Source organism: Tenrec ecaudatus, chromosome 17, assembly GCF_050624435.1.
Source record: "Tenrec ecaudatus isolate mTenEca1 chromosome 17, mTenEca1.hap1, whole genome shotgun sequence".
Taxonomy (NCBI): domain Eukaryota; kingdom Metazoa; phylum Chordata; class Mammalia; order Afrosoricida; family Tenrecidae; genus Tenrec; species Tenrec ecaudatus.
Genome location: NC_134546.1, coordinates 62,668,984 through 62,690,934, shown reverse-complemented (window position 1 = coordinate 62,690,934; position 21,951 = coordinate 62,668,984). Strand labels below are relative to the sequence as shown.

General features: G+C 48.3%; 1 protein-coding gene across 1 annotated transcript in view; it reads left to right on the top strand.

Moving 5' to 3' along the window:
* Positions 1-21,951, top strand: part of IQCH (IQ motif containing H) — a 208,742-nt gene that overhangs the window by 118,155 nt on the left and 68,636 nt on the right. Inside the window, exon 13 of the mRNA XM_075535753.1 lies at positions 19,921-20,041. Within this exon, the coding sequence (XP_075391868.1) occupies positions 19,921-20,041 (121 nt within the window). The remainder of the gene's footprint in view (positions 1-19,920; positions 20,042-21,951) is intronic.

The following is a 21,951-nucleotide window of genomic DNA, read 5'->3' as shown; positions in this document are numbered from 1 at the left end:
GTGAGAGTCTTCTTTGTAAAACAGAACTGTGGAGAGGGGGAAAGTGTGTTTGGGCTTGGGGCTTGGGCTCTCTTTGGTTTTTAAATGGAAATAATGTGAAACGTGCTTGCTGCCGCCAGTATTTCAAACCAATTATTTTTCAAGATTCTCCTGATACATTTGAAGCGTTTGACTTTAAGCATTTCTGGTTTTTGTTTGTTTTAAGCATTTCTCGTTTGTTTGTTTTTTAAAGCAAAATACTGGCCATTGATGGAGTTGGACTTAGAAGTCTGATTGCTCCATATTTTGTTTCAATCTGGAGCTTCTTAAACGTTTTCCTCTCGTGACCCCTTTTTACTCAAGAAATCTGTAGCAGGGGCTAGAAACTCCTCAGATTGATGACATAGTTGATATCTTGAGTTAATTTTTGCATGTTCAGAATGACCCCCACCTGAAAGGGGTCACAACCCAGAGTTTAAGAAGCTTTGCAAACGGTACCCTGTTAAATAGCCACCACATACATTGGGCATTACCTTGAATGCTTTTAAATGTGAAACTCTTGAATAATTAATAATCTATGTCCAAGTCATTTTTTTTAAACAAGGGAAAATATTTTTTTCAGGAATCTTTTTACAGTCTTAAGACCTGTGTTTAGGTTTTGGTGAGGTGAGAAGCCAAAAATAAATATTTTAAATTAAACTGTTCTGGAAAGCCTTTCTTTTCTTTCGTTTCCTGGTTTTGTTTGTTTGTTTGTTTTGTAAGAGACTTATTGACATCTGTTTGCATTCCCAGTTAAATTGTATTCCGGGGGAGTGCCCTGCAATCCCCACTGGCATAGTAACTATTATTGAGGATTTCGGAGTAGAATTCTCTTTTGTTCTCAACCACCGTAATGGTGCACATTTAGACATCAAAGCATTACTTTATGAGCACAGGCATGTTTTAATGTCCTATTACAGTTTGTAGACCTGTTCCTTTTGATAATGAAGATGTTGTATCATCAAGCTCACCCTGGCACATACAACATATGCTGGCAGGTTATTAAAAATTTCAGTTTCTTGATGAAAGACTATCCTGCAGGCTAAGAGTCCAGGGAAAGACTCCATTCTGGGAGAATTATTAGAAATGAGAATATGACTGTAAGCACTAAATTATGTTAATACTTACAAATAGCATCATTTGCATAGCAGTTTATGACACGATACCATGATTTTTCTCATTGGTGTGTTGTAGGCAACAGATTAACAGCGGTGCTGTTTATGGACGTTTGAACCGTTTTGAGATTCTCTTGCACCCGGTGCAGAGATTGATTTTCTGTAGGCAGTGTTTGGAGTGGACTCAAGGATCTGATATAAAGATCACTTTTTTTCTGCTCCAGGAGGAGAGGGGGCTTCATTTTGTTGTCTAGAGAGCGGGTCACTGTGTGCTGGGACAGACTCTGGTTCTGACCCACAGCAGTGCCGAAGTTGCTGTTTGACTGGTTGCTGTTGAGACTTGAAACAAAGTTCTGAAGCCGGCTGTATCACATTTTAAAAAATCGGGGTTGACAGGTGGTAGGTGATGTTACACGATGCCCCCAGAGAACAGCGCGCTGCTTGCTTTCACAATTCTCGGGGAGTTGGTCATTTGAACTGACCAAAGTATGCTAACCAGCCTCACCTTGAGACACTTCCACGGGAAAGCAGCCATGGCATGGCAGGGCACCACGCTCGCTCGTGGCATGATGAAGGCGGGCCCAGCTTTGCTTTACTGTCTGCTTCCAGGCCCCTATCTTCCCCCTTTCATTTCTCACCCTCCTGCCCGTGGAAGAACCCCACTCGGACCCCATACCTTTGTGCTTTCTTCTTCCGATCTACAGCACAGCGTTCTCCCCCAAGGAGATTCATCAAGTCCACTCACTGGAATACCCAGTGCTTGCCGAGGCTCATTGAAGTCGCACACTTTCACGCACTCCAGGCTCCCGTCCTCCAACCAGGAATACTGATTTTCCCTTAGGAGGGTCCCCGTGAGTTGGCATAGTCATCAGGAGAAAGGCTTAGGCTGACGCAAAGCAAGGCACGTCTCTATGGGAGAAAGCTCCTGGACAGGCTTGCTTAAGATGATGTTGAAAGACCCAGACACACTTGGACTTGGACTTGGAGCTCCTCCCCCACCAACACCCGCTCTCGGGCTTCTTGGTTAAATGGTAGGTCTTCCCTCTCGGTTCCTTGGAGGTTTGGTGGCCTTGATGCCCTTGGTGCAGCCGCTTTGCTTGGTGCGGCCGCTTTGCGGGAGATCGGTGTGACTCCGTTTCTCTGTGTAAAACAGCTAAGCCAGTTGACAGGAGTAAGCGAACAAGTATTGCTACAATGTCACAGAACCTTGATTCAACAAGCCTTTAATAATACTAATGTTTAAAAACCATCAAAATGTGAAGCTATTGTTTGTCCCCAGACCCTGCCACCTAGGTCTAAATGAGGCGCCCTGGCTGTGTGGTGGTTCCATATTGGGCTGCGTCGGCAAGGCGAGCCGGTGGGACCACCGCTCTGCGGGAGACAGACGGAGCTTGCTACTCCAGTCTGAGAAACCCCCAGGGCACTTCTGCCCAGGGCTACAGGGGCACCAGGACTTGGCGTTGGCGCTCCGGCCGTGAGTTGCAGCGGTCTGTGCAGTATCTCCTGAAGGCAGTGTTTTTGTCCGTAACCCTTCCCCAGAGAAGTCTGTGCACTGTGATTTCAACTATATTCCTCTGAAACCTTCTTCCAGTCTGGGGAACAAAAAGAAGTCTGAGGGGGTACAGTCTGGGCTGTAGGGTGGGTGGGGCAAGGTTTCCCAATACAAGTCACAGAGGACAGCCCTTGTTACCCTTGAAGAAGAGCAGGTGCGTTGTCGTGATAGAGAAAACGTTCTTTAGCACAACTTCCTGGCCTTTTCCTCTGCGATGTGGTTTTCCTAGAACTTCTTCCGCATGAGGGTCTGTAATTTTCCTGTGATCTTTGAGAAAATCTGTCAAGATGGCTCTATTGGAGCCAAAAACAGCTACCATAACTCTCTGAGTTGACCTATCTGCCTTGAATTAAACTGGCCCAGCAGATCTCTCCAAAGGTTTTGCTGTGTTTGAATCATTTTGTTTTAAGTGTTTCCTTTTCTTTCTTTCTTTTTTGGGCAGGTGAGATTTTTAAAAAATCATATTATTAAATATAAAAGTGAAAAACCCTAGAGAGAATAAAAAGGTCCATCAACAAGACTCTGTTACTTACAGCCATTTGAAAGATAATAACAGGAGTCCTGGTTGGATTAAGTATACGACTGCTAACCACAGGTTATTGGTTCAAACCCACCACCTGCTACTCAGGAGAACGATGAGGCTCTCTGTTCCTGTAAACACATACAGCTTTGGAAACCTGTACAGGATCACTAGAAGTTGGATTCAACTTGATGGCAATGGGTATGGTTCTGATTTTTTTGGTTATGAGCAATTTTGTGACAAATAAAATTGGAACAGCGATTAGCAATTAATGCCCACATGCTAAATCTAGCCCTCTACGTTTTTATTTCCTTTCTATGTCTCATAGCCACAATAATAGTGTAGCCACTATTTTAGTTCAAATTGTAAACATTACCCATGCTTATACATAGTCTGCACAATTAGTGACTGTAATCTTCCCTTGTATTCATTTGCTCCCACTGATACCGTCTAATACAGTCTCAGAGACCTACAGGGGGTCACTGTGAGTCAGCCCTGACCCGAAGGCAGTGAGAATAAAGTAAATGCATCCAACTAAGCTGGAAATTTAGCTTATTTCGGAGTTTTCACTTGGGGCTGGATTTGTTTATTTTTATTTCAGTATCCACCTGTTTTTTCATCTGTTGGATTATTTTCCTAGGAGGGAGAATTATTTTCATGACTCTTGCTATAAATTGCCATATTACTTTTTAGGATGGTTGTACCAGGTTCCAGAGCTACCAGCAAAGAATAAACTTACTAGTTTTACCATAACCTTACCAGCACCCTACCCAAGCCCCCTACTGTGGAGTCCATACTGACCATACTGATCCTATCTATGTAGGGCTTCCTAGGTTGTAAAGCTTTACAGAAGTAGACTGTCTCAACTGTCTCTTAAGGAACAGCTGGTGGGTTTGAACTGCTGACCTTGTAGTTAGCAACCCAACACTTAACTCTATACTACCAACTGTTGGCACTTTTGTTTTAGACGTGAAAACATATCTGATGGTTTTTGACTATTATTTAATTACCAGTAGGGGACATTCTATTTTCATCTACTACTTACATTTTATAACAAAAACACTTCTTCATGGTGTACCATAAGGGGGGAAAAGTATTAAACATTTCTATTTTAAAAATCTTGACTTTCTTCGATTATGGTTTTAGTAATTTCCAGAATACTGGTCCACACATGAGAATCAAGTTTTTATGTATATAGTGAAAACACTATGAAAGGCTTCTTTTTGTTTTGTTTTACATTTATCGATATAATGATGCAAAGGGGCTTCAAAAGGCTCATGGAAAACTCCATTACTTTTCATTCCATAACGGTCACAACAATGACAATGACGAGTAGTATTTGTCCAGCACTGACGAGGTGCCAACCATTGTGCTAATGCTTTACATGAATTACTTCCATCGATTACAGGACAATCCTATGAGGTTGTTCCTCATTCATTTCCACACCAGTTTGATCGGGATGGGATTGTTACTCGGGGCCCTGGTATTATAATGGGGTGTGCGTTGGGCTGCTAACTGCCGGGCCAAGCAGTTCAAAATCACGAGCCGCTCCCGCAGCAGCAGCCCCTCCACAGGAGAAAGCTAAGGCGTTGCACCCCCATAAAGATGGACAGTCTCAGAACCCCACGGGGGTTCTCGCACTCTGTTAATCCAGGGCCGCTGTGAAGCAGTGAGGCTGGGTTTCTGATAGCACCGCTGTAAACTGAGTCAGTGACCTCCCTCAGCTAGTGAGGATACCAGCATGGATCCCACACCTCCTGCCACCTGCTAGCAAAGTGCTCTGGGGACACTGGACAGAGGCCCTTTCCCAAAGACCTCAGGCTTGACAATCTCCAGGCCAGCCCCTCCTTGAAATGCCTTCCTCTGTGACCCCCACCGTGTGTGTGTGTGTGTGTGTGTGTGTGTGTGTGTGTGTGTGTCCCGCAGGGCAGGGCTTCTGTTCTCAACAGACCTGTGGAAAGCACACACAGGCTTCCCTGGACTGCTCTTGAATGCTTTCCCTCTCCTGTGGCACAGGGGAGCTGCCTCACTTTCCCTTGACGACATCGTTGGGCAGCTGCAGAGATGGAAAGGACCTCTCTCCAGGTCAGTTCCTGGGACTCAGCTTTTGCCACCAGCAGCCTCCTGAGTGAGCACTTTGGAGAGCATCCTTTGATCAACATGCCAGCCTGGCGCTTCTCAAAGGCCGGTTAGACCAGGTGGTTAGATGGGGAACGCACAGCAAACACCACAAACTCTTTTTTGGCTGGTTAGTTAGTTTGTTGGTTGGTTGGTCTTTTGGTTGGTTGGCTGGTATTGATAAACTGTGTATTGATAAACACAGAAAAAGATGACAGGTTATAAAATGAAATATTAGCAAGGGTTTTCTCAGGCAGTGGGATGGGGTGATATTTTATCTTTCTTTCTTTTCTCTGTGCATTTCTGCATTTTCCAGGTTTGCTATAGCGATATTCATGTTGTAACTAGAAACTAAACGTGTTTGAAGAAATCACATTCTATTTTTAAAAGGAATTTTGAAAAGAGTTTTGAGTGGCCTATCTTCACAATCAAATGGCTAACACGTCGAACTGCACTTTGGGATGGGAGCTGTTATGGATGTTACGGTGTCCCCACCCCCACTCTGCAAACCTCAGTGGTCAAACCTAACCGCTGTGGCCCCGGCTCCAGCATAGCGACCACTGAGCCGGCCCGGGAGCAGGCAGCGCTCCGTTCAGTTGTACGTGGGTTGCTGTGAGGCAGACCCGACTCGGGGACCCCTGCCAAACAACTTGCCATCATCCCATTTGGAAATGGGGTGTCTTTGTGATGTCAGTGAGGCAGGGTGTCATAGGCTATGTCCTGAGGCAATCTCCTGTGAAGGAGAGAAAGAGCAGGTTAGGACCAGAGGGCAAGCAGAGATGGGCAGGGGAAGATGCTGGGCCATACGAGGAGGCCCAGGCACAGAAGCTCAGAAGAGACAAGGGCCTTTCCCCTGAGCCAATGGAGAGTGAATGGTTTCCTCCAGAGCCCTGCATTCAGACTTCTGGTCTCCTCAACTGTGAGAAAATACTTTGCTTGTGGTTCAAGGTACCCGCTTGTGGTAATTCTGCCATCACCGAGAGTGGCCAAATAGTTGAGTTGCCCATTTGAGTCTTTTCGACTCTTATTCTAGGTTGACAAAGGAGCCTTGCTGGCACTGTCAAGTAAGTATTGCACTACTAACCAAAAGGTTAGTGGTTCAAGCCCACCAGTAGCTCTGGGAGAGAGATGAGACTGTCCGTTCCTATAAGGCAGTGGTTCTCAGCCTTCCTCATGCCGCGGCCCTTTCATACACTTCTTCATGTTGTGGTGACTCCCCAACCATCAAATTGTTTTTGTTGCTACGTCATCACTGTCATTTTACTACTGTTATGAATCGGGCGACCCCTGTGAAAGAGTCATTGGACCCCCTAAGGGGTCGCAGCCCACAGGTTAAGACCCGCTGCTCTAAGATTTACAGCCTAGGAAACTCTGTAGAGGGTGGCTATGAGTCAGAATGGGCCCTCCAGGGATGAGTTCCAGGTTGACCCAGTGTACCCCCTTTTGAGCAGAATAGGTGTTGGGGTAGATTTGTCTGGGTAATTGAACATTCAGAGTAACTAAGAGACTGTCTCGCCTCATGGGCAGGCACTTCTCTGAATATGGAGTCCCTCACGGACCCCTTGGTTGAGTCCCATTCTTACTAGGAAAGTGGCTATTGGTCAACTACTTCAGTTCCTCAAGTCTCAGTTCCCTCATCTGTAAATTAGGGGCAATATTGATACCTGCCTGGTGGGTTGGTGGTGAGAATTTAAAGAGATAACCATTGGGAATTGGCTAGCAATACGCTCAGTCCATACTGGCCTTCAGGATGTCCATGTTGCCTCAAGGATTCCGTGTTACTTGGATCCATGCAGACAGAGTGGGGAAATCAAACCGCACATGGGCAGCTGCGTGACACCAGCCCTCTTTAAGGCGGGAAAGAGCAAGGATCGTACTTGGAGGTGTAAGGTGCACCTGACCTAAGCCATGGTGTGTTCAATCACCTCACGTGCATGTGAAAACTGGACAAAAAGTAAGGATGTGGTGGTGACCAAGAATACTGAAAATATTGGCAAAGACTACTGAAAGTACCCTGGACTGCCAGAAAAACAAGGAGCTGTCTTGGAACAAGGACAGCCAGAATACTCCTTCGAAGCAAGGAGGGGGAGATTTCTTCCCATGTACTTTGGACATGTAATTGGGAGAGACCAGGCCCTGGAGAGGAACCTCACGCTTGACGAAGTCACGGGGCAGTGAACAAGATATGCTCATGGAGGTGGATTGCGACAGTGGCTGCCACAAAGAGCTCAGACATAACAACTGTCTCGCAGGGTTGCTGCGAGACAGAACGACGCAACGGCACGCACAACCACCGCGTCTAAGAAATGCCACTTGCTTTTATTACTGTTAATAGTACCATACAACTGCATTACAACAGAATACAGGTGACATGGATTTAATCCGTCCAGCTTCATCTTTCTTTGGTGATTCAGAAAGGTCTTTGGGATGAAGTGGAGGAGCGCTGACGACTAAGCGCCATCAGCTCCCATAAGAGACCTCCAGGTGGGTGCTATTCTAGAATAACTCGGTGTCAGGGGCAGTCGGTGAGTGTTGGTTCCGGCGAGCATCCAGCGCCGTGTTCTGCACATCCACACGAGAGAACTGAGGCTGGAGAAGGGAGCTGCTGCATGCGGATCCGAAATGGGCCTACCCTGCGCCTGACCTCCACGACAAACAACCCGTGCTTGCAGCCGGGGTTTCTGCAGCACTTCGAAAGACAGACCAACCCCGTTCCGGGGACTTGCGTCTATTGAATAAGGAGGCACTGTCTTGATAAAGTAGAGGGGCTTCAAAAGTCCGAGAGCGGGTTGCTTCCTTTTCCGGTTCCAGCCGACGTCTTTTCTAATTAGTGTAGCAGCGCGTCACCACCATCATTGCAAAGTCTTCGTCATTTCCATATTTCTGTCGTATCTGAGAATGACTTAGGACGCTTTCTTCCATGTCAATGGTTATTTCACGAGGCTGCCAGGGCCCGGTTTGAGGTGCCTCTCTGTGCCTGAGGAAGATGACGAGAAGCGAAATTGCCTCCCCAAATGGAATGAAAGCCAGGGTACCCCTTCTGAGAACCTATCATAATCACCTCTCCAAGCTGTTGGTTTGTGGGTCCTATTGATTTAATATGCTTCTAATCAGTACATAAAGCTATGGGCCTGCAGTGTTAATTTTTCATATGCTTACAAAGTACCCTTTGATTTTCTGTCACACGTTAATTACAGCGTTTTGCCATTAAATAGGAAGCTTTGTGTAAACTAATTACTAGGTAATCATTGTCTACTGCAAGCGTGCTGTTTGTACCTTTTATTTTATTCTAAAAATGCTCACATCTCACAGTCTGGAAACACTCTACCTTCCAGCCATTAGCTCTCACTAATTCATAGCATTATTGTGGTGAGAGTGGAGGAGTTGTAATTGTTGTGGTATCAGAGCTGTTAATTACCGGAGTAAACAGTTGAAATGGTGCCAAGGTCTATTGTACAAGGCAGAGAGAAGGAGGGTTACATGTTACTCCCACCATCTGGGGACGGGAGGAGAGGCAAATGCTTGGAAACAGCAGTGAGGCGCTATCACGGCTTCAGCTCCAGGGTTGGCGGCCATATGGATCCTGAATATTTTGAATCAATTGAATTTAAGTGCCAGTTTTTCGCAATAACAGCGTGGAAGGAAGGAATAAAGCAAAAGATGAGAGGAACGAGAATTCAGTTAGTGTTTTTGCATCCAGGAAGCCCCCCACCCCCCGCCCCCCAGCACAGTTGGTGTTCTTTTGGAAATCTCTGCTTTGCTAAGACCCACAATACAGGCACGTGCCTTTGGAAGGGATTCAGAACGAGCTTTCCTCCCTGCTGACTGCCCTGCGCCACCGCTTCTGGTCATCTGTCCTCCATGCCCCTTGGTGAGAGAGGGACGCCCTTGAGAAGGGTCGCATATTTGCAGCACAACACCAGATCCCCCCCCCAAAAAAACCCCACATTTTCTGGCATTCGCTGGTGTATTAGTCTAGCATTTTCATGAACATGGCCTGCAGAAAGCAAGCAACAATACAGAATGCTACTTACTACCTTGCCCGCGAATAGCCATCATCAGGGGCGATTAAGAAAAGTCGCGGCTTGCCACTCCTTCTGTCTAAAATTGAGAGAGAAATTCTCCCAACAGTCGCTCCTTCTGTTCAACCCACCCACCCCTCTCCCCCACCCCCACCCCACCCCCAAACCCCCCTTGAATGAAAAAGCACATGTGTTTTCTTTTGTTTTTAATTTTCATTTAAACAGCTTTAATCAGCCCGTGTAATTTTCTCAGCCCGGGCTATGTCTGGAACTAGAAAGAAACCTATTAGTGCACTAGTAATAATTATTATGGTTCCTCCCACTTAGAGTCGCTTTAAAAGCGGCGTGGTCGCCGCTGTAAAATGTGGTGTGATCTTTAAACGCGCCGCATGTATTTGATGTCATTCTTGGATTTAATATCACTCCCTTTACAACCACTTCCCAACATGAAAAATATGCATTTTTAAAAGACACTTGCCGCTGTAACTACTTTTGAATATCATTCCAAGAATCCAAGCGCATTCTTCTTTTTTTAAAAAACCCCTGGATTATTTATTTTTAATCGTCCCTTTAGCAGATGTTGAAGTGATTCAGGGTGTCGTGTAAGCAGTGCTTGGAAAGCGAGAGAACTCATTTACAGAGACCAGAGACCAAGCAAGGGCAGTGTTTGGGGAGCTTTTGTTGATGGCGGCTTGGGCCTCGGGGGAAATGCGCCCCCCCCTCCCGCTTGTGTGCGTGTGCGTGTGTGTACCAAAGTATTCCAAGAAGCGCTTCATCTTTATCTGTGGAAACCCCCAGCATGCTGCACGACAGGGTGAGCCCCGAAAGGAACCCACAGCCCCCCGTGGTGAGGGGAAAAGAGAAACAGCCCTTTAAGTGCAGGGAAAGTTGAAAGCGAATGAACCTCTCTGTTTCGGGTCGGGGGCGACACAGTTGTTCTGAACTTTGGAATGGAGGCGCAACATATGTGCCTCCGTCGGACAAAAACGAGTCTTGAGTCAAATCGACTGCGAGGCCTGCACGTTGGTGCAAGGTGGCGGCCTCGATAATGCGGGGCGGGCTCCTCGGGAAGCAGCGAGTGGGTAATGCTACGTAAGGATGGAATTATATACCGCATTTCCACCATTCTGTTTAATGAGAGCCGCCACCGCAGCGAGTTGCTTGCCACACAGCCGAAATGGGCCATTAGCTATCAAGGGAAAATTGTCTTCGCCGCTTTCAGCAGATGGAGCAAATATTTTACAAAGCAATTTTACATACCAAAAACATTTGTGTGCCTTGGTAATGTTGGCTGTTCTGCATTATGTTACCTTCCACAGTAGCATAATTTTCCATCTCATCGAAGGCAAAGTTGGCATTTTCGATTTCTAAATTCTCGATTAACAATTAAACATGGAGTATTAAAGCAGTCCTTAAACTGTAAGTAGGTGTGGGAAAGTCGTTTACGGCTTGCTGGAAACATCTCCGTGCTTCCTCCATCCTCCCAGCATATTTTTGCTCTCTAAAGAGGGCCTCGTGGACCGTCTCCGCGGACACGGACCGCGGCGGGGCGAGAGGAGCGGGACCCACTCATCACAATCACGATCATCGCTGGAAATCCTCGGACATGGCCTCGTCCCGGGGCTCCGTGACACCCTCAAGGGCCCAGTGCCTCCCCGTCTCTTTCTGGCGTCGGGCTCCAGGGGACGTCGTGGCCAGCTGCTCCCCGGCGTCTCGTGGCCAATGCCGTGGGCCAAGCGGACGTGGCAGGCAGTTCGCAGAGGAGTGCGGGGTTTCCCTCCCCCGGGGCCCCCGCAAACTTGAATGGCCTGGATTTGGTCACGTGCCCACCCCTGAACCAATCAGAAGCCCACCTTTAGAGCTCCTTGGCATCCTTGGCAATCAACTTGCGGGGCTAATGGGACACAGGCAGTTCTTAAAAGGAGTTTGGGGATATCATTAGCCTGAAGAGCTTATAATAGACATCCAAGCTACCATTTAAGAAGAACAGACAGACAGTCTCGCATGTGATTGATCTCATTGGACCCGAACCGACCACTTCCGCCCGTCACTGACAGCTATGGGCACAGATCCCATGGTCCAGTAAGTAGCATGGTATTAGCTGCTGGACTTGAATTCCACGTTTGACTATTTCATGGCTGTGTAACATGCCTGTTTTTGAAATGGGGATGATGAGAACTACCACAGAGAGTGACTCTGAGATATTAAATATAGACCATGTGGCACAATGCCTGGCCCATTGTAAGCTCTCCATGTGCTTTTTAAAAATGGCCTGCTAACAATCCCAGGGACAAGCGAACAACAAGTGATCCAAATCGGTGGTGAGGAGGGTGCAGGAGACCTGGTAGTGCGTGACTAAGGGTAATGTAACCGAGAGGAATTACTGTAAGCCAAATGAAGGCTGAGCATGATAGTGGGACCAAGAGGAAAGTAAAGGAAATAGAGGAAAGAGCTAGGAGGCAAAGGGCATTTATAGAGGTCTGAATAAAGGCAGGCACATATGTAAATATATTTATATATGAGGATGTGGAAATAGATCTATGTGCATATATGTATAGGTTTAGTATCAAGGTAGCAGATGGATATTGGGCCTCCAGTCAAATACTCCCTCAATGCAAGAATACTTTGTTCTGTTAAACTGACATTCTATGATGCTCACCTTCCCGACACAATTGCTGAAGACAAAGCGAGTGCATAAGCAAATGTGGTGAAGAAAGCTGATGGTGCCCGGCTATCAAAAGATATAGCATCTGGGGTCTTAAAGGATTGAAGGTAAACAAGTGGCCATCTAGCTCAGAAGAACAAAACCCACATGGAAGAAGCACACCAGCCTGTGTGATCGTGAGGTGCCAAAGGGATGAGTTATCAGACATCAAAAAACAAAAAATCATCATTGTGTGCTCACCTCCCCAATACGATTGCTGAAGACAAATGGGTGCATAAGCAAATGTGGTGAAGAAAGCTGATGGTGCCCAGTTATCAGAAGGTATAGCATCTGGGGCCTGAAAGGCTTGAAGGTAAACAAGCAGCCATCTAGCTCAGAAGCAACAAAGCCCACAAGGAAGAAGCACACCAGCCTATGCGATCAGTCTGGGGTCTTAAAGGCTTGAAGGTGAACAAGCGACCATCTAGATCAGAAGCAACAAAGCCCACAAAGAAGAAGCACACCAGCCTGTGCGATCATGGGGTGTCGAAGGGATCAGATATCAGGCATCATCAGAAAAAAAAATCCTATCATTGTGAATGAGGGGGAGTGCGGAGTGGGGACCCAAAGCCCATCTGTAGGCAAGTGAACATCCCCTTACGGAAGGGTCGTAGGGAAGAGGTGATCCAGTCAGGGTACAGTGTAGCAATGATGAAGCATACAATTTTCCTCTATTTCCTAAGTGCTTCCTCCACCCACCCCACCCCCACTATCATGATCCCAATTCTACCTCTCAAATCTTCTGTGAAGTGACAGATTGGGTTCGAACTGCCAACCTTTCCATTTAGCAGTCATTCACTTAAAGAGATGACACTATATCTTAAACAACAACAAAGCCCAGAGTGGTGAAATGATTCTTTGGTACACAGCAAAGCAGCCCTTCTAAACTCACCGTCAGAGTGGGAATCCTTCCCCTGCCTCCATCTCTGTGCAGCTAGCCAATTCCAATGTGGAGTGCTGCCGAGGTTCCCTGTGGCCTCGGAAAAGGGCAGCAGGGGTGGTGGGAAGCGCTCCCCAGGAGTCGGTAGGAGGCCTCTCTCGGTGGGTGTGTACACACTCCCATCTTCCCCTGGTTACAGAGGCATCTGTCCTGGAGAGCCCCGTGCCCCTCCCAATGCTGACGGTCTGGCCTATTCTTTCAAGTCATTGTCTTGCCCTTTAACTACAAGCCACCCCCCTGTCCTCAATTAGGAAAATCAGAAGGCTCTAGAAAGCAGAGCCACCTTGGTTTTCTCTTATGAACGCCATCAATGTCTGGGGAGGACCACCCAAGAAGTTATTTCACTTACCCCTGCAAATGCTGCCAAAAATCAAGTATGCTTTTCGGCAGGGCTGATTCCGAGAGGGCTCTTCATTTGTATTCCTTCCTTCCTGCTCCTCTGGACCGTCCCCAGTCTAGGTGTACACACACGGGCTTGGCATTTACTTGGTTGGGAAAATGAACTCTCTGGAGTTTGATGTAGCTCCAGTCATGGAAGGTAGTATTAAATTGGATATGCTAGAAGTTTCCCCTGAGAGAACCTGAATTTCCTTTAGTCAAATACCTCTTCCCTCAAATTTACACTTTTTGGGATAGAAAACGAGAGAGAACTGAACAGCCAGGCTCAGGCTAGATAGACTAGGGCCTCCGGGATGCGTTGGTCAGCCTGACAGAGACCGTCTCTCTCTGCCTTCTGCTGGTACCTTGGAATCTCTTCCAAGGTCATGGCTATTGTTGGTGGGCCCTGACAGGTAAATGTGGGCACTGGACATAGAGTGAACAAGACTGTGCTGGGGGGTGGGGGGGGGGGCAGGACTGAAGCTTCTCTTGGTCGGGTATTGCGCTGGGGCTACAAACCTCACAAAGGTTCAAGGTGCAATCATAATGGAATGAATATCTGGAATTCTGGATTTTGTCCAAGCATTAAATCTAATTTTGAACATTTGTTTTATGGTTCACTATTTATATATTTTTTTCTTCCCCCCTCCCAGAACTTATCAGCTCGAAATGATCTGCTCCATGAGTTCCAACTTCTTAATATCAACCAGTGAAAGACATTTCCTAAGGAGGAATTTTGCAAATTTGTAAGACAGAAAGGATTGCACCCCAGTGGCATACTGATAGCAGATCTCTCTCTCTCTCTCTCTCTCTCTCTCTCTCTCTCTCTCTCTCTCTCTCTCTCTCTCTCTCTCTCTCTCTCTCTCACTATCACACACACACGCAGACATGCAGACACACACACGCACACTCACACCTTGGGAGGATAGGAAAGGGAGAGAGAAAGCAGAAAGCTAGCCAGTGGTTCTCAAGCCCCATTGCTTTCTGCCTTCAATAACCATGTTTGGGGCAATGGCCCAGTATCAGAAGCTGACGGCCCAGTAAGTAATCTTACACAAGCCTCTTCATTCTTGGCGCCCAATTTCCCATGTGCTTGTCACCCTCAGAGTGTCGCTGTAAGGACCAAATGAAATACTGGATGTGAGTCTGCTGTGAGAAGAGATGATATGTAACAAATACTGCTCCAAGGATTGGGATGAATGCAGGGGTGGGTTCCAGCGTGGGTGTGTGTGTGTGTGTGTGTGTGTGTGTGTGTGTGTGTGTGTGCATTCTCATGCATGTGTGCGTCTGTCCTGGACAGAAAACCTGACTAGCTACAGATTTTTCCCTTTTCTGCCTTAAAGTTATAAAAATTATCTTCTGAAAAAGACCCAGGGCCATCGAGCCAGTTCTAGCTCATAGCAACCCTATACGGGGTTTGTGAGGCCGTACGTCTTGGTGGGAACAGAAAGGCTCATCTTTCTCTCGGCGGCTATGACTAGCGGCCCAATGCTCACCCTGGGCTAAGGATCCTCTCTGGAGGGTAGTCAGGCTCCTCCCAGATCTGAGCCCAAGCACTTGTCTGGGTGACACTTGGCAGCCCCTGGGACCTGCCGCTTCTAAGAAAAGCAGTGCTCCCACCTACCGCTCTGTTCTAACCTCCCAGTCTATCAGCAACTACGGGGTCCCCCAAACCCCAGAAACAGTGTCATTGAAGGTAGCTTTCAGGGCCTGAAAATGAAGTTCTTACATGAGAATGTCACTGCTTCACTCACATTCATGAACTGCCAGCCCCGTTGTCTTTGGGATGGGTGGCATCAAGGGACAAGTGAGGAACCCTTGTGGCAGAATGAATCTACTTGATGGCAGTGAGCTTATTTGGTTGGTTGGTTGGTATGAGACAAAGATACAGCAATCTTCTCTCATCTAGACTTTAATTGAAAAACAAACTCACTGCCATCAAGTTGGTTCTGACACACAGTGACCCTAGTGGACGGGGCAGAATCGCTTCTGCGGGTTTCTGAGATTTCAACTCCTTATGGGAATAGAAAGCCTCATCCTTCTCCCAAGGCCACTTCTGGGGCACTTCTGCTCTGGCCTAGGAGTAGCAATCAGCTCAATGGCATAAAACAAGACGGACCATTCTGTCTCCACAGTGTGCAGCCCACTCCTAGTATAATCCTTGTATGCCCCATGAGAGAGTTTCAGTCTACAAGAGATGCACTTAATGGTCAGCACCATTCCCTCCCTGTTCCTCTCCAGGGGTCCCAAGCTGCCTCTGCGCACGTGAGCCTCCAGTATAGCACAGCACCCCACCTGCACCTTCCGCATGTGTGCCTCATGATGGGACACGATGTGTCCTGATTCCCGCAGCAGGCTTTCCTCCAGGAGGGGCACCCCTTCCTGTGGCTTCATGCACAGGAAACGTGCAGGGGCTGTGGCAGTGGCAACCTGGCAGAGGGTCACCAGGAGCAGCCCCATGAGACGATTCTTTGCCCTCACATTGCCTGTTGCACCTGAGGGGACACTTCATAAATGCCACCTCATTCATCTCCTCAGTGCCCCGCAGAGGTAGAGGTAGGGAGTCACATAAACTCTGCCCAGAGGATTCTTAAGCGGCCATCGCAACCCTCCCCGCTGTGGCCCTGCCATGGTCCGTGGGCAGCAGGCTCTTGCCCAAAGGCTTACCCCTTCCCATAGTCTGTCATGTTAGAATCGAAACGCCGGGCCCTGTCTTATCACCATCATGATACTTTCCGTGAACCGTTTAGTCCTCCCTGTGCCAGCTACCCCAACGCCACCATCCGGGTCCTCAAGGAGCCCCACTGGGGGTGGCAGAGAGGGTTTCCTGGGGGTGGGGTGACCAGCATGAGCTCCTAACGGGTCAGAGGTGTCAGGAGGGGGTGGGGAGAAGCAGAAAGGAAGACAGTAGAAGGAGCCGGAGCCAGAGATGTTCAGGCGGTGCTGGATGCTGAGAGGGGTCATCAGAGTCCAAGGCCAGGTCCCTGTGCGCTGTGCCGAGGAGTTTGGACTCAGTCCTCGGTGACCGGGATGTCAGTTCCAGATAGATTTAAGTCGCCAGGAATTTCCCTTCAAAGCTTCCTCTTCGTCCCCATTCAACAAACACATCAACACCCTCCCTGCATGCATCCCCTCCCACTGGCCACCAGCCAGGAAAAGGTTCTGGACCGGTGTGACACTGTGTCATCATCCTTACATGCGTGGATGAGTGAACGAGTGATCCTCTCTTTGCACTGCATCCGGACACTGCACAGCGGGGGTTTTCCTTGCCTCCCAAGCGAGCAGACTCACTGCGGTCCTGCCCATCAGGCACCTGGCGACCCGGTGAGACAAAGCCCAACCTTCTGTTTCCAAGAATGCACGTCGTTACAGGAGCAGAAAGCCTCATCTTGCTCCTGCAGAGCAGCTGGTGGCTTCAATCTGCTGACCTTGTGGTTGGCAAGTAACCCCTCTGCTGCCTGGGCTCTTGTCAGTTACCCCGTGCCACCATATCAAAATACCCCCAAAGAGGGCATCTTTTTTATTATTAATCGTTTTATTAGGGGCTCATACAACTCTTACCGCGATCCATACAGACATCAATTGTATAAAGCACATTTGTACATTCATTGCCCTCATCATTCTCAAAACATTTGCTCTCCACTTAAGCCCCTGGCATCAGCTCTTCATTTACGCCCCCTCACAACCCCACTCCCTCATGAGCTCTTGATAATTTATAAATTATTATTTTGTCATATCTTGCCCTGTCCGACGTCTCCATTCACCCACTTTTCTGTTTTCCGTCCCCCAGGGAGGAGGTCACGTGTAGATCCTTGTAATTGGTTCCCTCTTTCCAACCCACTCTCCCTCTACCCTCCCAGTATAACCACTCTCACCACTGGTCCTGAAGGAATCATCCGCCCTGGATTCCCTGTGTTTCCAGTTCCTGTCTGTACCAGTGCACATCCTCTGGTCTAGCCAGACTTGCAAGGTAGAATTGGGATCATTATTGGGGAGTGGGGGGGAAGAGAAGCATTTAGGAACTAGAGGAAAGTTGTAATTTCATCGTTGCTACATCACATCCTGTCTGGCTCGTCTTCTCCAAGAGGGCGCCATTTAAGAAGGGAAATTGATTTTGTTACCGCTCAGATGGCTAAAGTGCACACGGGGATCTCCGAGGGCTGTTCCTTCTCAGCTAGTGTCTGGTGGCTGTGGCAGGGCAATCCCTTAGCTAATCCTAGATGCATCTCCTGCTGTGTGAGCCTCTCTCACTGTCTTTCTTCCCTCTTCTCTGCTTTACCACTCACACGCAAAGGGATCTAGACCCACCCTACTCTGTGCGGCCTCATTCACATACAAAAACACATCACAGGAAACCTCCTCTTCTCTCTCCAAATAAAGTCACATTCATAGCCATAAGGGGTGTTGGTTGTTAGCTGATTCCAAAGCCTATTGCTCCCTTGGGCTTTCTTGGCTGCAGTTTTTTTTTGTGTGGGGTGGGGTGGGGTTCAGTCTTTATTGTGAGTTGGGTGAAAGTTTACAGAGAAAATCACAATTTTTACATTCAACATTGTGTTTCAAGTCCCCATGTCCTCCCTGTTTCCTGTTTCCATGCCAACTCCTTTCCTGACTCTCCGAACCTTGTCCTTGGGGCACTGCCGCCCTTTGATCTTGAGTAGTTCATCTAACTCTGTGTGTGTGTGTGTGTGTGTGTTTCCGTCCCAGACCAAACCTGCAGGGTGACTAAAGTTCACAGTCTTGACGGTCTCCCCTATTGCCATCTGACCAGCACCCCGGTCTCCTTCATGAAGTTGAGTTCTGGCCCACATTTGTCTCCCACTCCACCGGACCTGCTCCTCAGATCCCTCCCAGAGCGGGTGGGCGTGGCTAGCATCTTAACAGAAACAGATTGCCAGGCCTTTCTTCCGTGCTATCTATGGGTGGCTTCAAACTGCCAACCATTAGGTCAAACTAAAACTATGCTTCAGTGTCCCAGCTTTGGGCTACTTCATGAATCAGGGCTGAGTGGTGGTGAACAGAAACATGTGTAAAGCAAAAAGAAAGAGGGGTCAGGATGACAGGACTGGAAGTGTGTTTGGGTTTGTGATATTTTGTATGTCAATCATTTACTCAGCTAAGCAAGGAGACTCTCCCACCAGGATGGTCTGGCTATCCCAGAAATTATTCTGAGTATTCAGACCAGCCTAGAGTCAACTTCCAGTTATCTGTCTTAGAGTGAGGAAGCAAGGAGGAATGGGGATGTCACTTTAGAAGATTAAGGAACCTGGAAACCAGTGGACTTGAGTTGAAGACTCTATTCAACGCCTTCCCTCTCTCCTCGCCATGCTTTTGGGGCCCTCCAAATTATTCTGCTTTCCCCATCACACAAAGCAAGGCTAAGTTCCTCCTGCCCTGTGCTACATAGTTTATATTTAAATGCTGCCCATCAAATCAGTTTGTATCCAAGGTCCCAATCCCACTTCTGGCAGAAAGAAAACCCAAAGAAGTAGCTTCTATTTATATATATATTCACAGTCTAAGAGGGAAGAGCATTATAATGTAAAACTAAAATAAATACGTAAATAAGCCAAACTCACTGCCATTGAGATGATTCTGGTGCATAGCAGCCTCTTTAACTTAGGACGTTTAAAAACAATGTGGGAAAAGTGGAGTGCAAAACTGGTGATCTGCACTGTAAACCTTCACCCAACTCACAATAGAAACTTAATTTTAAAAAAACTGTCCTGCCAAACCAAGGCTTTTTATGTCAAAAGCCAGAGGGGTTCCAACTGTTTGCATTTTGACAAGAGGCTCTGTAGTGATTGCACTGTTCTGCTGCTGCTTCTTGGCCAACACAGCTCATCTCGGCGGGTGGGACTTCAGCCTCGTGGGGAGCCATCAGGCAGATTGAGGCTGGCCCTGCTCTTCCAACCTGCCCCCGTCTAAGCTCCCCTCTTCATGGCTTCAGCCCATCCTGGAAAGCTTCGAGAATGCCCAGGCTCACCACCGAGTGCAAGAGAGCACAGAAAGATGAGAGGACTTCAGAAGGCTCATGGGAAAATCCACTATTTTTTCATTCTCTTTTTCCACAAGTTTTTTGAAGCCCCCTTGTACCTTGGCCAACTTCCTAATGTCCCTCAGGGTCAGTCCTGTTGGAGCCATAGGGTAAGAAAATGTTCAGCTCTGCAAGGGGCAAGGGGCACAGTGTTTAACCCTAGATTTTACACAAAGGGAAACTGAGTCCCGCAGTAGGGGCGGCACGCATCCCAAGGGCACTCAGCTGGTGACAGGCTACTGTGGGTCTAAAACCAGGGTCTTCTGACTCCCGGGCAGTCGGCGCCTCTCAGAGACAACAGGCGCCATGACCACCGATGGTTTCCGGGCCAAATCACTTGGACACAGGAAGACTGAAATGGCTGGGCAGATAGAGCAATGTTTCAAAATGGCTTTCTGACTCTGGGTAAGCAGTAACCACTTTTTTTTGCCTGTTGGAGGCCTGGTTTTTAATCACTCCACAAGCAGTTTTCATTCTGGAGTAAAATTGCTTGTGGGTCTATTTAATTTGTTTCTGCAGGAGCCAGCGTTGGCGAGGATCTCCGAGGAGCTGGCGGGCGTGTTAGCACAGCACGCTCAGCCAGTCAATGGGAACCGGTTCCCGACGTGGGGGGCATTCCTCCAAACGTTTCTCCGTCAAGGTAAGTAAGACGGCGAAGTTTCTCTTGAGGATGCGAGCCCTGCTGTCACCTTGAAGTCAAGTTCTAGGTCAACGGAGGGCCTTCCCAGGACTGGTTTAGGAGGAGTGCTCCCAAGAGCAGGCTCTTTGCTTTTTCCAGACTTTGACTCACCTCTCTTGCACCCAGCCTCCCACGCAAACCGGAAGTGCCTGCACCGAGCATCAGGTGCCTCCCTCAGGGCCTCAGATTTGCCTCCCGCCTCCCTTCCTTCCATTTTCTCATTCTTCTGTCCTCGCGCTCTCGTTCTTTCCTCTTGCCCTGCAGACTTCTCCTGAGAGGTAGGCTTGGGATCCGGATACCCTGGGACTGGATCTCACCCATGACCTTGAGCAAGGTTCTTCAACCCTCGGCAGCTCGGTTTCCTCACCGACCTGCTCCCTGGATTGTTAGGAGGATTCGGTGAAATACGGAAATGAACGTTTCCATCATGAAGCCTGACGTAAAGGGAGCCTTTACTTCATGTCAACTGCCCTGTCGTGGTCTGAAAAAGCAGAAACGCTCTTAGCTCCTCTAAGAACCCACCTGCTGCCATCAAGTGGATTCTGTTTCAGAGCAACCTGGCAGGACAGTGTAGAACTGCCCCTTTGGGCTTTGGAGACTCCGCCTTGACGGGAGCAGACAGCCTTGCCTTTCGCCTTAGAGGTTAACGGGCATAAGTCGCAGCTGACATCCCGTCTTGTAGCCCACTCTGCCAGCACGCCAAACGGGGCTGCTCCACCAGGATCCTGGTTGGCATCCTCCTGGAAGCAGACCCCCAGGACTTCCTTCTGTGGTGCTGCCGGGTGGGCTCGATCCATCAACCTTCAGTGTCGTAGTAGGGTATCTGCCCAGCCCACATCCTTTTTTCCTTTTCAATTGTGTTTTCAGTAAAAGTTCCCACAGCAACTCAGGTTCCCTGAGTTGACGTTTCCTGCACCAATTGTTCATTGACGTTCCTTACATTTTCCATGAAATGCCCACGTTCTCTTGACCTGGGTCTGATTGTTTCATTTCCTGTGCTCTCCTCTCCCTGCCCTCTTGCCTTCTTTGCTGAACAGTGCGTGTTTGGCCTCGTTCCTGGCCCTCCATGAGGGCCATGTGCAGGCCAGACAGTAACCGGCTGCCTCCATTCCCATCAATGTGATCATCTTAACCCAGGAGGTCCGGGAATGAGGGACTAGCGGGAGCGGATGAGGCTTGTCTCCCCTGGAAGAGGTTGCTGAGAGAGTGCTGCACAGATGCACGGGCACAGTGCCCTGTCACTCGCCAGGAGGCTACAGTCTAAAGCAGACAATCTTCCCTGCTTACCTACACAACCCATAAGAAGAAGGTCGTAGGAGACATCACAGGAGTTATCTGTCCACGCCAGTCACCGCTGGTCAGAACACCATGGTCTACGAGTCTGCTGGCTCACTCAAGGGTGCCCACTCCAAACCCACTGCTGTCAAATCCAGTCTGACTCAAAGCCACCCTCTGGGAGGGAGTAGAGTCAGCCCCAGAGGATGTCCAAGGTTGCAAGTCTGTACAGAGCGGACCGTCGTCTCTGCTTTCTTGTGGGACATGGCTGGAGGGCGCCACCTGCCAAACTTGCTGTCCAGCACTAACCACGACGCTCCTGTGTCAGTCCGGGTAGACAAGAGAGACAAATTCATGGAGAATCATGTGAATAAGAAAGAGGTTTATATACAAGAGCAATTGACTATTGAGAAAATGTCCCAGCCCAGTCCAGATCAAGTCCATGGTCCAATATTAGCCCATATGTCTGATACCAATGTATAAAATCCTCTTCGGATTCACGAAACACATGCAATGACACTGAATGCAGGAGGATCACAGGTCAGTGAGTGGGAAGCCTTGTGGTTCCGGTGGCAGAGTAAACATCTCAGCACTGG